The sequence below is a fragment of the Lissotriton vulgaris genome, chromosome 7 (assembly GCF_964263255.1).
Source record: "Lissotriton vulgaris chromosome 7, aLisVul1.2, whole genome shotgun sequence".
Taxonomy (NCBI): domain Eukaryota; kingdom Metazoa; phylum Chordata; class Amphibia; order Caudata; family Salamandridae; genus Lissotriton; species Lissotriton vulgaris.
The window spans coordinates 1,714,394,203-1,714,416,513 of NC_141695.1; the positions used below are offsets into that span (position 1 = coordinate 1,714,394,203).

Genomic DNA, 22,311 nt, shown 5'->3' on the forward strand with positions numbered 1-22,311 from the left:
TCGCACCCGGAAAAGGTGGGCGCTCGCTACCCTTACCGCCCACCCTGGGCCATGGCTGATGGTCTGTTGGTAGATCTATTATGGGGCACAAAACGGAAACGTGTGCACCTAACAACACTACAGAGGACATGGAGTGGAAGGCGGTTTGAGGTGCCCCCTTTGGAGCTCCCAACTTCAACATGCAGTCCACTGGCTGGATGATTATTCAACAGGTACTGGGCATCCGTGTAATAAAAAAAAGAACTACATAAAGCCTCATATACTGGCTTTACCATACTACCGGTTTCAATCGCATTTGTCTCCAACTACTGTACTATCAGAATTGTTAATTACACGTGTGCCCAGTACCTGTTGAATATTTGTATGGTGTCAAGGTATCTTGCGCCTCAACACCATTTAGAGGTTTTAGGGTTCTCTACACTGGCAGCACCGTTTCCCCACCGTTCAATCTTGTCCATCACCACATGGTTGATGTTTTCCACGCTTCACCTTTACCTCGAATATTCCTTTACCACGCATACATTTACACCGTTTTTTGTTGTAAATGTATGCATGGTGAGGGCATACTCTTGATAAAGGTTAAAACTCTCCACTTACATTCCCCCAGCCTCACTCCTTAAATTTACCCTTAACCCTTAATATATATATATATATATATATGTATTTTTCTAAAATACCCCTTACCTTTTAACTCGCCTTCCCTCCATCTTCTCTGGTTACGTTGGTCATACGTCGTTAAGAGGAAGTGGAAGTTACTTTCCGTTTCCTCCCTAACGACGTTGATTGCTTCAGCTTCGGTTTCGGCTTTTTCTTCGGCTCCTCAGGTTAGTTTTGTTTTTTTGGGGGGAGACCCCCCCAAACCCCCCTTTTTATCCCAGGCCTTTATTTTTTTTTATGGGGGAGACCCCCCAAACCCCCCTTCGTTTTTCTTTTCATTTACCACACATGCCTTTACTACGTATTTCGTAGTAAAGGTATGCGTGGTAAACCCTTTCGTTGTAACCACGCATGCGTTGTAGTGCATGCGTGGTAAATGATTTCGTGGAAATGGCTTCGTTGTAGAGGCCGTTTCCCCTATAAACGCACTGTTTGAGCGCCCCTGTCCTGTATACCCCAAACCCACAGCTGATCGCACACTGGCTGGGTGATGACGACAATTGGGAAAAGCAGCGACTGGCGGGCATGTACGTGGAGTGGTCCCTCTCGGTGCTCTGATGCTCTGTACCGGTGTTCCCGCTACCGTTCCATACATTCTCCCACACATGGCTGCGGCGTGGGAGTCCGTGGTTCGTAGAGGAGTACGACGCTCGCCATATGCCATGCATATGACATTGTGGGTGGTGAAACCCTTTCAGCATATAGCGGATTCCAAGTTGGTGCCGAGATGGTGGGAGGGTGGGTGTCAGCGGAATGAGATCTATGTGAAAACAGACACTTTATAACGCAAGGGGGAGCAGAGGTCTCCTTCGCACCAGGGACAGGGCAATTCTTACAGTGCGAGAAGAGCTCTAGCGTGGCCCCTGAGTTCTGGCCATTATTCCGGAGCAACCCCCCTTGCACCAACGTGCTACGGGTAATGCATTACAGGGCCTGGGGATGTCGATTGATATCTCATCTGTATCAGGCGTTTTGAGAGGACGCCCCAAGGGAAATGGGGCGATATAAATGGAGAACCTCCCACGGAACAAGAGTGGCTATGAATACATGAGGGAGTCAGGGGCACCAGCTCTGACGTGCAGTTTAAACTCGTTATATATAATTTTGTACATCTGACTTACTCTACCCCTACAAACACTGAGCAGAATCTACCCAGACTGTTCGGATACATGTCCCCCGTGTGAATGCAGGGGATACTACCCGCAGGTAAATGGGACGGGGGTAACGGGGCTGGGGTTCAACAACCCTCTGATACCTCCTGTATAAAAAGTGTCTATTCCTGAAATGTAACTAAAGGTTTTTGAAAGAAGAAAAAAAACAAGGTTTCAAAAGGCCACATCCTCGTTCCGAATGTTTGTTGCCTTTAGTCTTGTCACCAAGAAGAGGGTGGCAATGTCCTAGGAGAGGGGAGGCTCGATATCCAGACTAGCTGGATCAATGAATCACGGAACGGTCTATTACAACAATATGGCGAGTACACACACCCTACTATATCATTTCACATAGCAACCCCCTCAGGCATTACCGGAGCAAAGATGCTACCTTACAGAAAGAGCATTCACCTCAAATATGGCACTGGCGTGATGCTCCCCTCCACCAGTGCTGCAAATGGTGGTGTTGTGGGGAGAATGATATTTTAGGTTCATTTTCTCAGCGACATTTGTGACAGGTCTTATTCTGTGGGGACCTGGGGTGGTAGCCTGAGGAAGATTCTGTAAAACGTTCCCTCATCTTCGTACGTTGATGCCACTTTCACAATATAGATACTGGTACAGTGCTACAATATTGACAGCAATGCATTATTAGCTTGCCATTTCTATAGATGTCACGTGAAGTTACTGTTATTTTTATCTGAAAATATAAATAAATGTTTTACAAAATCTAAAAACAAAAGCTCTTTTCTTGTACAACTATATTTATTTTAAAATTGCTCAGCAACACTCATGCGCAGCCCACAAGGTTACTAGTCCCATGTGCTGCTCGAGCCCATGTTTTTTTGGGGTGGGTGGGGGGGGGGGGGGGGTTCGGGTTGATTCTAGTTCTTGTATTCATGTGTATGGCATTACAGAAGAAGAACAAAAATAATAAGGACTACTACTTCCACAATTTATAAAACAACAGCCCTAGACAGGCTCTGCACCCCAGGCATGGACCTGTGAAACTATGCTATGTGCACCACGTCTGGAGCGCATCTCTGAGCATTATGTACCCCACCATGCCGTCTGAATGCTCGCAGGAACCGAAATGAATCAGTGAACCAAGGCCCGGATCAGGCAGGTCTATGAAACGGTATACACCTGTTACAACGCAACTTTTACAACTACCTACTGTTACAACGCAACTTTTACAACGCATACCATTACAACGCATTGCGCTGGGGGGCGCTCTAGGATAGGGAATAAGTATAATTTGCTATCCAACACCTTCCCTAGTGTCCACGGGGACTGGAGTTAGAATAGTAAATTATACTTACCACTATCCAGCACCTCAAAGCGGTATGCGTTGTAATGGTATGCGTTGTAATGGTCGTGTTGTAATAGTAGGTAGTTGTAATGGTATGCGTTGTAACATGGTACATCCCTAAGAAACGCCTCATAAGTCCTACACCTCAAGACAATTCCATGAGCAGCGCGGGGTGAGCAGGTGTGGTCAGTGGGGATGGGGATACGAGATACCAGGAGTGGACCTCTCTGACTTGCATAACCATCCCACTGGCCGTTATAGTAATGGACTGTCGTTTGATTTTTGTATACGTTATTTTACAAACATCACTTCTGTTATCATTGATGTTACATTTTGCGACACATCACTTTTTGGACTGTCATCAAATATATGACTAAGTTCTCACTCCTACAGATTTCAGACCCTGGGAAGCTGCCAAAGAGCAAGTTGTGCTGTAAAAAATAAACAAAAGTGTACGCTTGAAGGCAGATTACCCTGCAACTGATGAACTACCCACCTCGGCAGTGTAGTCCACATTCACTTTCGTGATGGTCCAGTAGCAAGGGTCTTCGCTGCTATGCAGCCACGACTTGCGGGTCACAATCCGCCCGATGCTGAAGTGACGCAGCCCGCTGAGCAGGGAGAAGAGGCGGCTTTCTTTGCGAACGTCCTCCCAAGCCAGCACGGATAGCCGCTTTCCAGTGAAGGGGCGGGTCATGGTTTGGTAATCCAAGGCATAGCGCTGCGAATCACGTGGGCGATTCTTAAGAGCCCGATACTCACGAATATTGCGAGCCATCTCGGCAATCAGCCGCAAGCGATTCTTCCGAGCCATTGCCAAATCGAAATGGGCATGGAAACACAATCAGAAAACACTCGGATAAGCCTGAGGCTTTGAAGTGTCCTGCTGCACCTTTCACTTAATAACCTGAATTCTGGCTTTTGCTATGATAGGACAGAATAACATCGTATGTGACAGTAAGAACTTTCCATCCGAATCTGTTGTAGAAGGGATGGCAAACCAGAGTACCCGCACCTATGGTTTGAAGAACATGCTGTTGGTGGGAGCAGCCATTCTAAGGTCATTAAGGACAGTGCACCCGCTTAAACAGACCGACTGTGAAACGGAAGCTCAAGGTCGCTAAGGATTGGTTCACCCAGGTGATGATCACAGAAAATAAGTTAGCCTTTACTCATAGGTGCACTTTATTTCCCGCCGGAAGCAGGCGGGTTCTTTGTCTTAGTGTAGTAGGTTTGTATTTCTCAAAAAATAAAGCGACTTCAAAAGGCGAACTGAGTAGCCATGCTGGAATGGTGGAACTGATCGTATCGTATCCTATACTTAAAGAGAAGTAATCCCCGTAGTGATTTATATTCCACTAAAACACCTTAATGAAAACTTATAGCATTCTATGATCAACAGTCCATCCAGTTAGAACAGTTACCACATTATCATTTTCAATATTGGAATTTACTATTCTCATCCTTATTCTGAGCATTTCGTGTTATGGCTGTACGCCATATTTGAGTTAGCCGTCGAGTAAATGATGAGTGTGACAGTAAAGTGTGTCCCTCCCTTCTGGACCCAGACCCACATCACCGGTTCCACATTACAGTCCGTGAGAAAATTCAGCACAGTGATTTTCTGGAGTTTTAAACGCATTTTGTTCGGCTGCAGGGGAAATGTGGAAACTGGGCTTCGAAGCAGACAAGCGAGCAGCAGGAACTCGGATCAGCGGAACCGTAGTTGGATGCACGGAGTGGAAAGGAAGGAAACCAAGGGAAGTGTGTTTATTTTTGGTGTTTTGAAGTGACACCGTCTGAGCCATGAGCCTAGACATCAAATTGTTTTGTTCATCCGAAAAAAACAGAGACTTAGACTAATTTGATTAAAACGACTAATAGGTAAAAAATTAAACCTTTTATTTGCATCGTTAATGTAGCATCAGTGTGAGCAATCTAATTATGTAAACTCAATTATTAAAATCATCTTGTTTCTTTTTGTTATGGTCGTAAAATGCAACATCCATGCTTTGGAAAAGGGGAGATATGTTTTCGGCTTAAACAGTTTACGGGCACTGACTAGAGCAGGGAAAAGAGGACACCACCATCTTTCTCCGAGGTCATGCAGAAATGCCTCGGAGAAAGGCCCCATCATTTTCTGACTGGGGGGGCGAGTTTTTCTTTCTCTCCTCTTCCCATTGGCTGGAATGTAAAATTCCAGCCAATGGGAAGAGGAGAGAAAGAACAAGAAAAACCACGCCCAAACCCGAAAAAGGCGGGGCTTAAACGGACAGACGCCCCTCTTCTCCAATGGTTGGCCTCCGTTTAGGAAGCCAGCCAATGGAGAAGAGGGGCGGGTTTTAAGCCCCTACTCTAGAAACATAAAATCTCGCCAGCGAGAATGCGCAAGCGCAGCCTACGCAGGCCGAGACCTAAAAACTGCGCATAAAAGAACAAATAACGATGAAAAAACAGGCATCGACAAACATAAAAAGAAATGACCCATCAAGGCAAGACATGCATATCCCATGCAAACAGCACAGAAAAGTCACAGAATCTCTGGATCCATATGCACTGGGTCCCCACGGTGCACAACTGGAGACAGAGAAGGGTGAGAACAGTTTAACTCAGGACTCCGTGACTCCGAACTCTATACAATCTTTTACTCTCACCACTCTAGCGATTCCTCCTTAAACTTTCAACTTGTACAATTCACCAATATATCCCTGTGTAGCGTTCCGTGCAGTTGCTAAGCTTTCTCCTCCACAATGATGGTTTGCTGTAAAAAAAAAAAAAAGGTGAAAAACAAACAGTGGGTGACATTTTCTGTTGAAAATAGTTTGTGGAAAAATAATTCTGGACTAAATTCAATTTTAATGTGTAAACTTTCTTGCAAAAAGGTTTTGGGTCCAGAATTGTCTCACAAAAGGTTAGTTTTTTATAAACTCATCAAACTTTGGAAATTATGCCAGTTTCACCCACCGATGCTTGCAGATGCTGCAACTTTGTCTATCTCTGCCTCGAGAGACAGGCTCAATGTCTGGAATTTAAGAGACAACATACAAGTACCTTTTGTTTTTTAGGTCGAACCTACACAATGCTTTCGCTACCTCTTTGAGACATGTTGTATATTCTTTCTGGGGTTACAGCCTGCCCATTGCTTTTCATTTGGTTAGTTACGTCTCCTTTATAAAACCTTTTCTTCCAAGTGGTTAATCTTTTCTATTTGTCCCACCTTTTTATCGGTTATTCACTCCCACTTAGCAGCGCCCCATTACCTGTAACCTTCCATTTGGTGCCATTTTAGTAACAGATTCAGGAAGAATTTTTTGAATTCTGAAGCAGCAGTTGACACAAGCGTTTGTGTTTTGTTTCCCTTAAACAGCGTGGCGCCTGCTTCACGGCTACTGCGCTTCCTCTTTCAGCATGGTGGCCTTGCAGGAAGCAGAAATCCTTTCTTTTTTCTGCAAAGGTCTCGCTTGTTAATTTGTTGGCTCACCCACCTCTATGAATACGTTAGGTGTCATGTAAAATTGTATGGCTTATATAAAACTGCACATTAGATGACACTGTAGATGTCAGGTTGAGCCATAATGTTTCGTGTATCCTCATTTTACCTACCATATCCACACCATTGGTGGGAGTCGCTTTCTACGTAGATTTTCTGTTACAGTATTGCGCTTTTTTCCTCAACAAAATGATAGCAGCGTACTTCTTCCCAGAAGGGTTTCAAACATCTAGAGTTTATGACACCTTCACGTGGCCTCCAATCTTATAGCCACAAGTCGATATGGAGTCCTGGGTTCCCTTCATGCACATAGCTAGACCAAAGAGCAGCTGTTCAGGTACGGATTTAATTGAGCAGGGTTTCAGGAAACTAAAGCTGATTCCCCATGATTTTAGTGTCAAGCGTCTGTCGGGTTATCTCCTAATGCTCAACTTATTTTCTGCCCTACCTTTGGTTATAACCCCCACAGCCACCTCAGCATTTGACCTCAAATCATTGTCGGTAATTTAAAATTTCAAAAATGTATATAGCACCTGGCAACCCAACAGGCCTCCCAGCGCTGGTATAACCTTTGCTCTGAATTGGAATATGTGTGTGTCCCTAGAATAGATAGATTTTCAGTAGTTTCCTAAAGGAAGTTTCTGATTCCTCCGATCTAATGTAGGAAGGAAGGTTATTTCAGAGCTTAGGAGCTAGAAATCTGAAAGAGCTTGCACCTGTCCTTGCCATTTGTAATCATATTTACACCTAAATAGGTCATACTGTCTAGTCTCACCATGATGTTTTGTACTAAAATCCCATGTGACAATATTCCGACAGCTCTCAAATCTTCGCTCCAGAGGTCTGAGTTATTCACAATGTATGAGTAGTTTACCCAGTCCTTTTTTTGTGACAAAGTAAGACTCGCTAAGCCTCTGCCTTCTTTTTTTCATAGCTGCTAAGTTTTCAGTATGAGTGCGCGTGACATTCCCATTTTTAAGTGTGTTGATGTGACATTTTATTGCTGCACGTGTGACACTTTTAATAACACTTTATTTTGCGTGAAAGAAGCTGTTATGATGGAGTGGAATAAGTCATAAGTGGCCAGGATGCCATAAGGACTGTAGTACTTGAATTTCAACAGTGCAGAAATTCATTTATATACAATGGGAGGGGCCCTACCAAGTCAGTTGTAACCAGTAGTGCTGGTCAACAATAAGCAAAATCCTAAACATGTCCATCATCGATTTCCGGTATTGATATGCAATGTGGGTACCGTAACATTGGTTTTATATAGGAGTTGCGCGTTGCCTCATCCAGCAAAGTACTCTCCATACGTCATGCACATTTGTTGTATTATTTCTTTTAACATCCAGGTAACATACTTCCAGCTCCTTCTTAGATTGCGACGTTTAGTGAGTGTATGGGCTTCATGTGATAATGACTTACTTTAACTGTTCATTTATGCTTTATTAGCCTTCCCGCATTCACCACCCATCAGACAATCTGCCATAAAAATGAATAAATTACATACTGCTTGCTGGCACAGCATCACTGCTCACAGTATGCAATCTGCAGCAGACAGATGAACACTCTGAAGACAGTGAGGTTGCTCTCCAGGTCCTGGTACTGCAGTTCTAGTCTTTGCTGTGGCACAATCTTGTATTTTTAACACTATCAGTCTATTGTTTGGGGGACTGGGAGGTCAGCTGCCTGTCTAGAGGCAGGTGAGCAGTTAAGTGGAAAAGTAAAGGAAATGCTGGCCAGGCAGACCTGTTTGGCTGCATGTGTGCAGCCCTTGACTGAAAGATCTGGGTGAAGAGGGAATTCCATGAATGAGAGGCTGCCATCCAAAGTGGGACTCAAGCCTGGTTGTCTTTAACCGCATCCCGTTTGGCCTTTTGTAAATGTAGTGCTTATATAGCGCACAAATCCCCCCCGAAGGGGTCTCAATGCACTGTACACATACCGCTGTGGAACCCTTCCTGGCCTTTCCCTGTGAAGTGCCCACTCCTGTGCACCCCCAAGGTGAAGTCAGGCATCCAAGCGCTGCTGGGGCCGTTGTGGAGATTAAGCAAGCTATTGCCCAGAGGTGCAGAGTGGGACCCATGATTAGAATAGGCACCGAGGCGAGAATTGTCAGGTCTGCGGAAATTGAGTCCAAGAGCCGCCGAGGCGGGAATTGAACCCTGGTCCCGAGTCAGACCTCAGCATCAGGGTCTGCCGCTCTAACCATTGAGCCACACTTCTCTTCTTGTAGGCAATGATGGCATACAACTCTGAGTTAAAAAGTGTCTGAGATCCTTGAAAGTATGCTTTAAGTTGAACTCAGCAGACTTGTGCGATTAACCTTCATCAATGCAGTGAATCAAAATAAATTACTATTATGCAAATACACTGACTCGAGATACGTGGTACTTAGTAGAGCTCTATTTTGCTACCACGTGAGAGCTCAGTTTTTTTTCAAATAAACAACTCTTGCTTATACCTTCAGCATGCCAGCTGTTTATTCCTCGACATATCCAGTGCAGATTGGTAACTGAGAATATTATGAAAGTGGCTAAGGTTTGTAGCCTATCCAATAGCATTTTCTAAGCTACTTTCCAGTAGTATCATACTTTCCACTTATTGAGTCATTTTCACAGTGATACAATTGTGGACATATTACAAAAAACATTATTTCTATGACATGTGCAGTTACTGCTTTGTATACAGTTATATGCATGATTTATTTAGAAAGGCAGCAGAAAACAATTTGAACTAAAACATACAAACCATAGGAATAGAAGTAGACCCCATGTTGCCAGTGACAGTGTTGTAAACCTTGGCTTTCATTTGTATGCATTGAGAAGTGCAGTCTTATATCTCATCACTGCTGCTGAAACACCAGATTACTGTGGTCTGTAAATAAATGCTCAAGATTGGAGCACTGTGTCATTGGTGACATATAGTCTTACAGTGACCCTAATTAGGCCATACAACACTTCACACAATGCAACTCCCCTCCACTCCATGCCACTCCGCTCGACACAACACCACTCCACACAACACCATTCCACTCCATGCATTGCCACTCCACTCAATGCTGCTCTTCGCCACTACACGAAACTGCACTCCACACAACTCCACTCCACTGAACGCAATGCCACTCCAATCTACGCAACTCCACTCCACACAACTGCACTTTATGCACCTGCACTTCACGCAACTGCACTCCACTCCACTCCACTCTACACCACGCCAATCCACTCTATGCAATATCACTCCATTCTACGCCATGCCATTCCACACAATGCCACTACATGCAACACTACTACACTCTACACAATACCACTACACTCTACACAACACCACACTACCCTACGCAACACCACTTCACTCTGCACAACGCCACTTCACTCTATGCTACGCAACTCCATGCAACCGCACTCCACTCTACACAATCCCCCTCCACTATACACAATGCCACTTCACGCAACTGCACTCCGCTTTACGCCACGCCAATCTCCATCACTGCTACTGAAACACCAGATTACTGCGATCTGTAAATAAATGCTCAAGATTGGAGCACTGTGTTGTTGGTAACATATAGTCTCATAGTGGCCCTAATTAGGCCATACAATATTCCATGCAACTCCACTCCCATTCACGCCATGCCACTCTGCTGTACGCAACCCCACTCCACGCAACTGCACTCCACTCCACGCAACACCATTCCAATCCATGCAGCGCTACTCTCCTCTAGTCAATGCCACTCTATGCCACTCCACAAAACTGCACTCCACACAACTCAACTCCACTCTACGCAACACCACTCCACTCTATGCAACTGCACTTCACACAACTGCACTCCACGCCACTCCACTCTATGCCATGCCACTCCACTCTATTCCACGTCTCTCCATTCTATGCCATGTCATTCCACACAAAGCCACTACATGCAACACCACTCCACTCTTGGCAGTGCCACAGCATGCAACACCACTACACTCTACGCAATACCACTACACTCTACAAAAATGCCACTCTCCTATACGCAACACCACTCCACTCTATGCCATGCCACTGCACTCTATTCCACGTCTCTACATTCTATGCCATGTCATTCCACACAAATCCACTACATGCAACACCACTCCACTCTTTGCAGTGCCACAGCATGCAACACCACTACACTCTACGCAATACCACTACACTCTACACAATGTCACTCTCCTATAGGCAACACCACTCCACTCTAGGCAATACCACTACACGCTACACAATGCCATTCTACCATACGCAACATCACTCTACTCTACACAACGCCACTCCACTCTATGCTACGGCTCTCCATGCAATTGCACTCCACTCTACGCAAAGCCATTACACTCTACACAATGCAACTTCACACAACTACACTCGCCACGCCACTCTACAGAACGCAACGCCACTCCACTCTGTACCACCCCACTCACACAATCTACTCCACTTATTGCCACTCTACTCTACAACACTCTACTCCAAACTGCACAACACCCTTTGCGTCACTCAGCTCTGCTCTACGCCACTCCACAAAACTCTACTCCACTCTAAAAACTCTCCTTCACCCAACTCTACGCCCTTTCACTATACAACACTATACTCCATACATTACACTGCACAACACTACACACCACTTCATAACACACCATACCACTCGACTCAACTTGACACCACTCGACTCCACACCGCTCCATAACACTACACTCTACTCAACTTTAGAGCACTTCACTCCATGCCCCTTTACACCAATAACTTTAGGGATACTGAATAGCAGACATTCTAGAGTACGACATGATTAAAACATATTGGCAAAGCCATAGTTGAAACGTATTGGATATGACAATGCTTGTTTGTGTCTGGAATCGAATATTAAATGGGCAGGTAGGTGTTCAATTTACAGTACACAACATTCTAAAACGTTCTTCTTTGACGCCCTTGTGTGACTAATTTTAGCATTGCTGGCACTTTGTGTAAGGCGAGTGGCTGTGTTTTTATGTGGAGATTTCCATATGATCTCCCGAGTATTGCACCTTCTGACTGTAAATTTCCTTGCACATCCAGCCATCTCCAGAATATTTGCTGTATTTTTTTTTTAAGTATTTGTTTATTTTTATTTTGATTTCACATTTGTTGACATGACCAGTGCTCTACCGTACAACCGTTACAAACATGAAATAAACGTTATTGCCATTCCACCCTTTCCCCGTGCAGTGTCCAATGATACATTACCCAGTTTTTTTAATTTTCTTTTAAAGGACTACAATAATACAGTATTTGTGCTACTAGCGAACCGTATAGAACATTTGCTGTCTAATGTAAATGCTTTTCTATATAATTTCCTATGCATTTTTTTTTTCATACAAAAAGTTTATTTTTCAACAACTGATAAGTCTGATTGGAAGGAAGACAGACGCCACTACCAGTACACCGACGACCACCAATCCTACAGACAGGAGCCAGGGCCAGGACATCCACTGCTTCTCACCTGCATACTTAGAGCTGACCACATCCTCCATGGCCAGGATTTCCACAGGTCCCAAGGACACAAATTCAGTCACTCGATCTGACACAAATCCCGTTCTTTCCTCCCTGAGGTCACAACTTTGTACACAGGCCTCCTGACCAGCTTGGCTCCCATCACAGATCGATACTCTAGTCTGCAGTGAATGTGTACCGGGCCACAAAGTCCATCCACATCTGTGGAAGGTATCGCCTTGACAGCGAACCGCTGCACACTTCCCACAGGACTGTCCTTCAGGCTGGAGCTGTGTGAAGACCCATCAACAGCACACCTGCGCAATACGAGGTCCAATCGTGGGATGTCATCTGGATCAGCAGTCTGAGTCGCCCAGCAGTCCTCCAGTGCCGCGGCCTGATGCTCTCCGTGCTGCAGCAGCTCTACTTCCAAGAACAGCGTCGCCGATGCCAGGTTCTTTTGAGTGAAGTCTTCGGCAGAGTAAAAGGTGTCATAAGAGCGATCTTTGGCCAGCATCATTCGCAGATTCAGAGCATGTCGGGCCACCTTCCTCAGGCTCGTTTGCCTTTCAACTTGAGCCCCTCTCTGGAGAATCACCCTCTTCTTTCCGTAGACCCTCTTGGTTTGGCTGACAGGGTAGCGGCAACGGATGGTCAACTTGTATTCTGGATCTCTGGAGATTGCCGGCTTTTCAACAGGAATCCCCTCTCGGTCGAACAAGATTGCATTCTCATTCACCAAATACATGCCATTAAACATGCATTTTTGTCTCCCTGGCTGCAAAATGGGCATCACCAGCAGAGCAAATCTCAAGTGAAACTTCATTATCATACTCGGCACAGCAAGACATTTATATCAGTGATTTAATCATCATCATCAGGCTGGCCTTTCTTTCAACATCTGTAATCATGGGATCACAGATTAGGGGTTGGTGAATGTGCTTGTCAAAATGCAAATAGGGGAAATTATGTTCACTTGCACAGTAGATTTATTTGTTAAATACCACCATAATATATTATGTAGGTGGACAAGATAAAATGGCAGATTCAGTGGCCAAGGCTAGCTTTTGTTTGAGCTGTCTGCCCTCTCTTCATCATAGAGCATGGTCCTGAGAGGTGTGGGCTATCAACTTATTGGCAGTCGGGAGCACAGTTGGTTTGACGGAAAACCAATCACAATGTTCGTAACACAGTCACCTATTCATAGTGATTGAAACGCTGGCCAGTAAGATTTGCTAAAATAGGATTTTGTTTCAGCATTTCTGATTGTACCCCCTTTTAACAAATCAGAATCAAACTTTGTGCTGGCACCATTCCATTTGACTGTCCATCTCCCACATATGTATGTGCATCTATGTGAGTATGTATGTATGTATGTATGTGTTAGAAATTAGGCCTCTAGTTGGCAGAGATATGCACCCTGTCCAAGTAAGGACCAAAATCCTATATATATATACTAAAAGATAACCTGAGCTCACCCTCTAGAAGCTTGGCACAGAGCAGTCAGGCTTATCTAAAAAGGCAATGTGTAAAGTATTTGTGCAACAAACATATACACACACACACACACACACAGAGTAACACAATGAAAATACCACAAGAATACTCATGCCGTCTTAAAAAAAGAGAATAATTTAATGAATAAAACAAGACCTAAACAACAAAAACCCAATAATTTTTAAAGAATATATCAAAAATAAATCTCTGAGTCAATTTTCGCTTAAAGGTTACTTGAAGTCACGGGGCAAATCCAAAGTTCAGGCCGACAGTGATGGCGGGCCGGCCAGATACAGGATGTGAGCATGCTGAAAAAGTTCCTTGGATGGAGCAAGCTTCGCGTCGAAGACTCAATGCTTCTGTTCCTATACATGCAGTTGGGTGGATGCGTCAATGTCGCGTCTCGCGATCAGGTCCCATTTCATAGTAGAACTCCTTACAATGCAGGCACTGCATCATCATCGAACTTCACAGTTGGGTCATGTGTCATCGTTGAGCTGCACAGGGCTGTCCTCGGAATTGCACTGCATCAGCTTTGAAGGGCACTGCATTGGTTCCTGTCAGCGCAAGTCGTCACTGCATCACGTTTTAAGGTTCTGGACAGCACAAATCACCTTTCAAGGTATCAGGACTAGATTGGTACCATTTGGCAGGGCAATACTCATAGATGGCAGAGTCTAGGTGCCTTGTCATGACAGGACTCACAGATGGCAGAGTCCAAGTGCTGTTGCAGAGTTGCAGGAAGTCTATGATGGCCGAAGACTTCAGAACACGGGCCAAGGCCTTGGGGTCAAATGAGATGGGCCCAGTCCTTGTCCTCAGCAGGGCAGAGATTAGCAGGGCTGCTCAGCAAAGTAGAAAGCAGTTACTTCAGGACAGCAGTCGGGCAAAGTGGCAATCTTTGTAGCACAGCAACCCTTACTCCTCGCAAAGGTCTGCACAGGTCCAGTAGTGTACTGTCTTGGTAGGGTCAGAGCTCCAGTACTTATACACAAATGTGCCTTTGAAGTGAGGGTGACTTCAAAGCAAGCCCTTGAAATGCCCAGGTCCCCCTTTCATCCCAGCCCTGGTCAGACTATCAGTGGGGGGAAATCAGTGCCTTGTGTGGGAAACTGTACATTGCCTATTCAGGTGTAAGTGTCAGATCCCCTCCCTCTTCCTGCCCATTACTCAGAAAGTAGATAAATGTAGATGAGTTCTCTGTCATACCCACCATTCTATTGTTTATAGCTGTCTAGATGGAATGCACAAAGTGTAGCTGTCACCCATCCCAAACAGGTATTGGAGACAGGCTGCAAGGCACACAGCGTGGTAAAGAGCAGAGAAATGTCCACTTTCCCAAAATGGCATTTCTACAACAGTTATGTTAAATCCAACTTTATCAGTAAAGGGGATTTATCATTACCATTTCAAAGGCATAAAACCCAATGCAGCCACTCCTTCTAATCAGGGATTACAGGTTAAAAGTGTTTTGAGGAATTCCCAATGCTAACCTATCAGAGTAGACCTCACAGTAGTGAAACACTGGGATTCTAGGTGTTTGGCACTACTAGGAACATGCAAAACTTAATAGTACATGTCCTACCTTTTACTTACAGAGCACCCTACCCCATGGGCCACCTAGAGCCTACCTAAAGGATGACGTACGTATAATAAAAGGGGAGTTTAAGGCTTGGCATGTAGTTTTAAATGCACCGTTGACATGGCAGTACATTGCACACACAGGCCCTGCAATGGCAGGCCTGAATGAGGGTTGAAAAGCTACTTGTGTGGGTGGCATAGTAAGTGCTGCAGGCACACTAGTAGCATCTCGATTACAGGCCCTGGGTATATCGTATACCACTTTTAAAAGGGTACTTACAAGTAAACTAAATATGCTTATTGTATATACAGCAATATTACCATGTTTAGGGGAGAGAGCACATGCACTCTAGCACTGGTTAGCAGTGGTAAAGGGCTCAAAGTCCTAAAGCCAACAAAACGAAGGTCAGAAAAAAAGGAGGAAGAACGCAAAAAGTTTGGGGTGACCCTTCAGAGATGTACTTTTTCCCACAATATCTATATATATATGTATGTATGCATTTATTTATTTAAAAGTGCATCATTACTGTTAGACCTGGCAACATTTGGTATGTTTCCCCTGTCTTTTTGCTTTCTGACGTCCTGGTTTGGACTCTGTTTTTGCTGGTTTAGTGTCTCAGCGCATTTTCTCACTGCTTTTCAGTGTTAAAGTATAAGTGCTCCTACTGTAAAATATGTTATGGATTGGTTTTTCCATGATTGGCATGTTTGAGTTATTGGTAAGTCCCCAGTAAAGTGAACCAAAAGTGCCAGGGCCTGTAAATCAAATGTTATTAGTGGCCCTGCAGCACTGATTGTGCCACCCAGAGAAGTAACCCGGTAAAGGTATCTCAGACCTGCCACTGCAGTGTCTGAGCGCAGTTGTGACTGGAATGTTGACCTAGCAAGTGCACCCCACTTGCCAGGCTCCAAACCTTCCCTTTTTAGGTCGAGGACCGTAGGCTGCGCTTGCGCAGTCTCGGTGAGAGATTTAATGTTTTCTAGTATGGGGGCTTGAACCTGCCTCTCTCTTCCATTCAGAAAAGGGGGTGGCTTGTTTCCTTCCAAGTGAAAGAATTGGCTTGGTAGTTTGGAAATCACCACCCCCTGTTCTCTCTTCCATTGGCTGGTTTCCTAAACGGAGGCCAGCCATTGGAGGAGAGGGGAATCACTCCGTTCAAGCCCCATCTATTTCGGATTCGGGGCTGTTTTCTTTCTGTTCTTGCTACTTTTTAAGCCCCATCCCTTTTGTTCAATCTTGATAATCTAATCTCTTTTTGTCTTTTTTTCTAGGTCCAACATGCCCGGTGTCGTGTGTGTGCAGCGCTTTGCACGGAGTGCTTCCGACAGCTTCAACGGTATGTATGCTCCTGTTTTAGTGTTTAAGGTAAGCAAGCTGCTCAATCTTGGTAATCTAGTCTCTTTTTGGCTTTTTTTTCTAGGTCCAACATGTCCCGTGTCGTGTGTGTGCAGCGCTTTGCACAGAGTGCTTCCGGCGGCTTCGACGGTATGTATGCTCCAGTTTTCGTGTTTAAGGTAAGCCATCTGTTCAATCTTGGTAATCTAATCTCTTTTTGTCTTTTTTTCTAGGTCCAACATGCCCCGTGTCGTGTGTGTGCAGCGCTTTGCACTGAGTGCTTCCGACGGCTTCAACGGTATGTATGCTCCTGTTTTCGTTTTTAAGGTAAGCCATCTGTTCAATCTTGGTAATCTAATCTCTTTTTGTCTTTTTTCTCCAGGTCCAACATGCCCGTGTCCTGTGTGTGCAGCGCTTTGCACGGAGTGCTTCCGACGGCTTCGACGGTATGTATACTCCTGTTTTCATGTTTAAGGTAAGCCATCTGTTCAATCTTGGTAATCTAATATCTTTTTTTTTTTTTTACGAGGTCCAACATGCCCCGTGTCGTGTGTGTGCAGCGCTTTGCACGCAGTGCTTCTGACGGCTTCAACGGTATGTATGCTCCTGTTTTCGTGTTTAAGGTAAGCCATCTGTTCAATCTTGGTAATCTAATCTCTTTTTGTCTTTTTTTTCTAGGTCCAACATGCCCGTGTCATGTGTGTGCAGCGCTTTGCACGGAGTGCTTCCGACTGCTTCGACTGTATGTATGCTCCTGTTTTCGTGTTTAAGGTAAGCCATCCGTTCAATCTTGGTAATCTAATCTCTTTTTGTCTTTTTTTCTAGGTCCAACATGCCCCGTGTCGTGTGTGTGCAGCGCTTTACACGGAGTGCTTCTGACGGCTTCAACAGTATGTATGCTCCTGTTTTCGTGTTTAAGGTAAGCCATCTGTTCAATCTTGGTAATCTAATCTCTTTTTGTCTTTTTTTCTAGGTCCAACATGCCCCGTGTCGTGTGTGTGCAGCGCTTTGCACGGAGTGCTTCCGATGGCTTCGACGGTATGAATGCTCCTGTTTTCGTGTTTAAGGTAAGCCATCTGTTCAATCTTGGTAATCTAATCTCTTTTTGTCTTTTTTCTCCAGGTCCAGCATGCCCCGTGTCCTGTGTGTGCAGCGCTTTGCACGGAGTGCTTCCGACGGCTTCGACGGTATGTATGCTCCTGTTTTCATGTTTAAGGTAAGCCATCTGTTCAATCTTGGTAATCTAATCTCTTTTTGTCTTTTTTTCTAGGTCCAACATGCCCCGTGTCGTGTGTGTGCAGCGCTTTGCACGGAGTGCTTCCGATGGCTTCGACGGTATGAATGCTCCTGTTTTCGTGTTTAAGGTAAGCCATCTGTTCAATCTTGGTAATCTAATCTCTTTTTGTCTTTTTTCTCCAGGTCCAACATGCCCCGTGTCCTGTGTGTGCAGCGCTTTGCACGGAGTGCTTCCGACGGCTTCGACGGTATGTATGCTCCTGTTTTCATGTTTAAGGTAAGCCATCTGTTCAATCTTGGTAATCTAATATCTTTTTGTTTTTTTTACGAGGTCCAACATGCCCCGTGTCGTGTGTGTGCAGCGCTTTGCACGCAGTGCTTCCGACGGCTTCGACGGTATGTATGCTCCTGTTTTCGTATTTAAGGTAAGCCATCTGTTCAATCTTGGTAATCTAATCTCTTTTTGACTTTTTTTTCTAGGTCCAACATGCCCGTGTCGTGTGTGTGCAGCGCTTTGCACGGAGTGCTTCCGACGGCTTCGACGGTATGTATGCTCCTGTTTTCGTGTTTAAGGTAAGCCATCTGTTCAATCTTGGTAATCTAATCTCTTTTTGTCTTTTTTTTTTAGGTCTAACATGCCCCATGTCGTGTGTGTGCAGCGATTTGCACGGAGTGCTTCCGACGGCTTCAACGGTATGTATGCTCCTGTTTTCGTGTTTAAGGTAAGCCATCTGTTCAATCTCGGTAATCTAATCCCTTTTTGTCTTTTTTTTCTAAGTCCAACTTGCCCCGTGTCGTGTGTGTGCAGCGCTTTGCACGGAGTGCTTCAGACGGCTTCGACGGTGTGTATGCTCCTGTTTTCGTGTTTAAGGTAAGCCATCTGTTCAATCTTGGAAATCTAATCTCTTTTTGTCTTTTTTTTCTAGGTCCAACATGCCCTGTGTCTTGTGTGTGCAGCGCTTTGCACGGTTTGAGTCTTAGAGGTAAGCTATTCTGTCTCTTTTTGTCATCTAATGTGTTTTTTTTGTTTACTTTGTAGGTCTACTCCGTGTCGTGTCGTCTCCGTGTACCGTCGTGCATGGACTGCTTTGCCTGGTATGTATGCTGCGGTTTCCGTCTTAGAGGTAAACCTTTTTGTCTTTTTTTGTCATTTAATGTGTTTTTTTGTTTACTTTGTAGGTCTACCCTGTGTCGTGTCGTCTCCGTGTACCGTCGTGCATGGACTGCTTTGCCCGGTATGTATGCTGCGGTTTCCGTCTTAGAGGTAAGCCATTTTGTCTTTTTGTCATCTAATGCGTGTTTTTGTTTACTTTGTAGGTCTACCCCGGCCCGTGTCGCTGTGGCAAGTTTAGGGTGAGTTATGTAATTTTTTTCATTTTGACGTGTGCTATTTTCTTAATATTTTTGTTTAATTCACTTTGTTTCTTAACATTTATTTGTTTTATTATAACAACAAATCGTTATTTTTTGTTATATAATGTGTTTGTGTAATACTTACTAGTTTCATTACAAAATGTAGATAATGTTTTTGATTTTTTTGTTATTGACGCTTTTGTGACTAAAGTGCTTTGAATAGAATTTTGGGGATAGTGCGTCTATTAATTACGTTAGGGTGGGTCACGTTTTCTACTTAGACAGCAGTCAGCGATATCTCCAGTGGACTCTAGAAATCACCGTACGCAAAGCAGCAACCTACAGGTAAGTGGAATATTTTTTTAATGTATCGGAAATGTTAATAATAGATGTATTTTACTGTCATTACATTGTGCTTTTATTATTATTACAGATTGCCATTGGGTTGTTTTGTTTTAATTAAAGGTAAGTCTAAATTTTTTTCACAATATTTTTACTGCTAATTGTATGTTCTATTTTGTAGTTTTATTCACTTTATTTTTTAATGCATTATTTATTTTAATATAACAGTTCATGATGAAGTTTTTGACGAAAGTGCTGCTAATATTTTTTTAGGGGGAGTATCTTATTTGAATACGGCAGGGTGGGGCACGTTTTTCATGTAAACGGCAGTCGGCGATATCTTCCGGCGAGTTCTACAGGTTAATGCAATTTTTGGGTGATGTTTATCTAATCTTGTCTCTCTTTGTGATCTAATGTGTTTTTTTTTTTACTTTTCAGGTATACAATGTCCCTGTCGTCTTCGCGTTTGTCCGTGAGATTTATAGATTTCACCGTCCGTGCTGCGGCGACATACAGGTAAGTGCTATATTTTTATATAGTTAGAGATTGTGTTTGTGTTTTGTTACATTATATTGTATGGCAAGGTGGGCACATTTTCCATTTAAACAGTAGTTAGCGATATCACCGGTCGTCTCTGGAATTCACTCTCCGTGATGCAGCGACATACAGGTAAATGCAATTTAAAAAAAATATTATACAATTTTAATAGTAAATGTCTTTTGCCTTTTTTTCAATTCTATATGTATAACTCACAATGTTATTGCACTATGTTTGTTATTGCAAATTAGTGTTGTGCTTTTAATATTAATACAGTTGGTTATTTTGTGTTAGAATGTGTTTGTGTTGTTTTGCATCATTTTGTGTATAATTTCTTTTTTGTTTATTATAGCTGGTAGTTTATTTCGAATATATTAATAATGTTTGCAGGTATTCGTAATTGAAGTTTTTGACGAAAGTGCTGCTAATACGTTTTTAGGGGGAGTACCTTATTTGAATACGGCAGGGTGGGGCACGTTTTTCATGTAAGCGGCAGTCGGCGATATCTTCTGGCGAGTTCGACAGGTAAGTGCAATTTTTGGGTGATGTTTACCTAATCTTGTCTCTCTTTGTGATGTAATGTGTTTTGTTTTTTTACTTTTCAGGTATACACTGTCCGTGTCATCTTCGTGTTTATCCGTGAGATTTATAGAATTCACCGACCGTGCTGCGGCGACATACAGGTAAGTGCTATATTTTTATATAGTTAGAGATTGCGTTTGTGTTTTGTTACATTATATTGTATGGCAAGGTGGGCACGTTTTCCATTTAAACAGCAGTTAGTGATATCTCCGATCGACTCTAAAATTCACCGTCCGTGATGCAGCGACATACAGGTAAGTGCAATTTTGTAAAAATATTACACCATTTTAATAGTAAATGTCTTTTGCCTTTTTTTAATGCTATATGTATGACTCACTATGTTATTGCACTATGTTTGTTATTGCAAATTAGTGTTGTGCTTTTAATATTAATACAGTTGGTTATTTTGTGTTAGAATGTGTTCGTGTTGTATTGCATTATATTGTGTATAATTTCTTTTTTGTTTATTATAGCTTGTAGTTTATTTTGAAATAATGTTTGAAGGTATTCGTAATTGAAGTTTTTGACAAAAGTGCTGCTAATAGGTTTTTAGGGGGAGTACTTTATTTGAATACGGCAGGGTGGAGCACGTTTTTCATGTAAACGGCAGTCAGCGATATCTTCTGGTGAGTTCTACAGGTAAGTGCAATGTTTGGGTGATGTTTACCTAATCTTGTCTCTCTTTGTGATGTAATGTGTTTTTCTTTTTACTTTTCAGGTATACACTGCCGTGTCGTCTTCGTGTTTGTCAGTGAGATTTATAGATTTCACCGTCTGTGCTGAGGCGACATACAGGTAAGTGCTATATTTTTATATAGTTAGAGATTGCGTTTGTGTTTTGTTACATTATATTGTATGGCAAGGTGGGCACGTTTTCCATTTACACAGCAGTTAGCGATATCTCTGGTCAACTCTAAAATTCACCGTCCGTGATGCAGCGACATACAGGTAAGTGCCATTTTTTAGAAATATTATACAATTTTAATAGTAAATGTATTTTGCCTTTTTTCAATGCTATATATATGACTCACTATGTTATTGCACTATGTTTGTTATTGCAAATTAGTGTTGTGTTTTTAATATTAATACAGTTGGTTATTTTGTGTTCGAATGTGTTTGTGTTGTATTGCATTATATTGTATATAATTTATTTTTTGTTTATTATAGCTGGTAGTTTATTTCGAATATATTAATAATGTTTGCAGGTATTCGTAATTGAAGTTTTTGACGAAAGTGCTGCTAATAGGTTTTTAGGGGTAGTACCTTATTTGAATACGGCAGGGTGGGGTACATTTTTCATGTAAACGGTAGTCGGCGATATCTTCTGGCAAGTTCTACAGGTAAGTGCAATTTTTGGGTGATGTTTACCTAATCTTGTCTCTCTTTGTGATGTAATGTGTTTTGTTACTTTTCAGGTGTACACTGTCCGTGTCATCTTCGTGTTTGTCCGTGAGATTTATAGAATTCACCAACCGTGCTGCGGCGGCATACAGGTAAGTGCTATATTTTTATATAGTTAGAGATTGCGTTTGTGTTTTGTTACATTATATTGTATGGCAAGGTGGGCACGATTTCCATTTAAACAGCAGTTAGCGATATCTCCGGTCGACTCTAAAATTCACCATCCGTGATGCAGCGACATACAGGTAAGTGCAATTTTTAAAAAATATTATTCAATTTTAATAGTAAATGTCTTTTGCCTTTTTTTAATGCTATATGTATTACTTACTATGTTATTGCACTATGTTTGTTATTGCAA

At 43.2% G+C, this 22,311-nt stretch overlaps 1 protein-coding gene and 1 pseudogene across 1 annotated transcript; both read right to left on the reverse strand.

Moving 5' to 3' along the window:
• Positions 1–3,589: 3,589 nt before the first annotated feature.
• LOC147706378 (small ribosomal subunit protein mS34 pseudogene) lies at positions 3,590–3,934 on the reverse strand (annotated as a pseudogene).
• Positions 3,935–12,167: 8,233 nt separating this feature from the next.
• LOC147706379 (zona pellucida sperm-binding protein 4-like) lies at positions 12,168–12,920 on the reverse strand. The gene has a single exon (XM_086929608.1). The coding sequence runs from the start codon at positions 12,918–12,920 to the stop codon at positions 12,168–12,170; it is 753 nt and encodes a 250-aa protein (XP_086785734.1).
• Between the last annotated feature and the right edge of the window lie 9,391 nt (positions 12,921–22,311).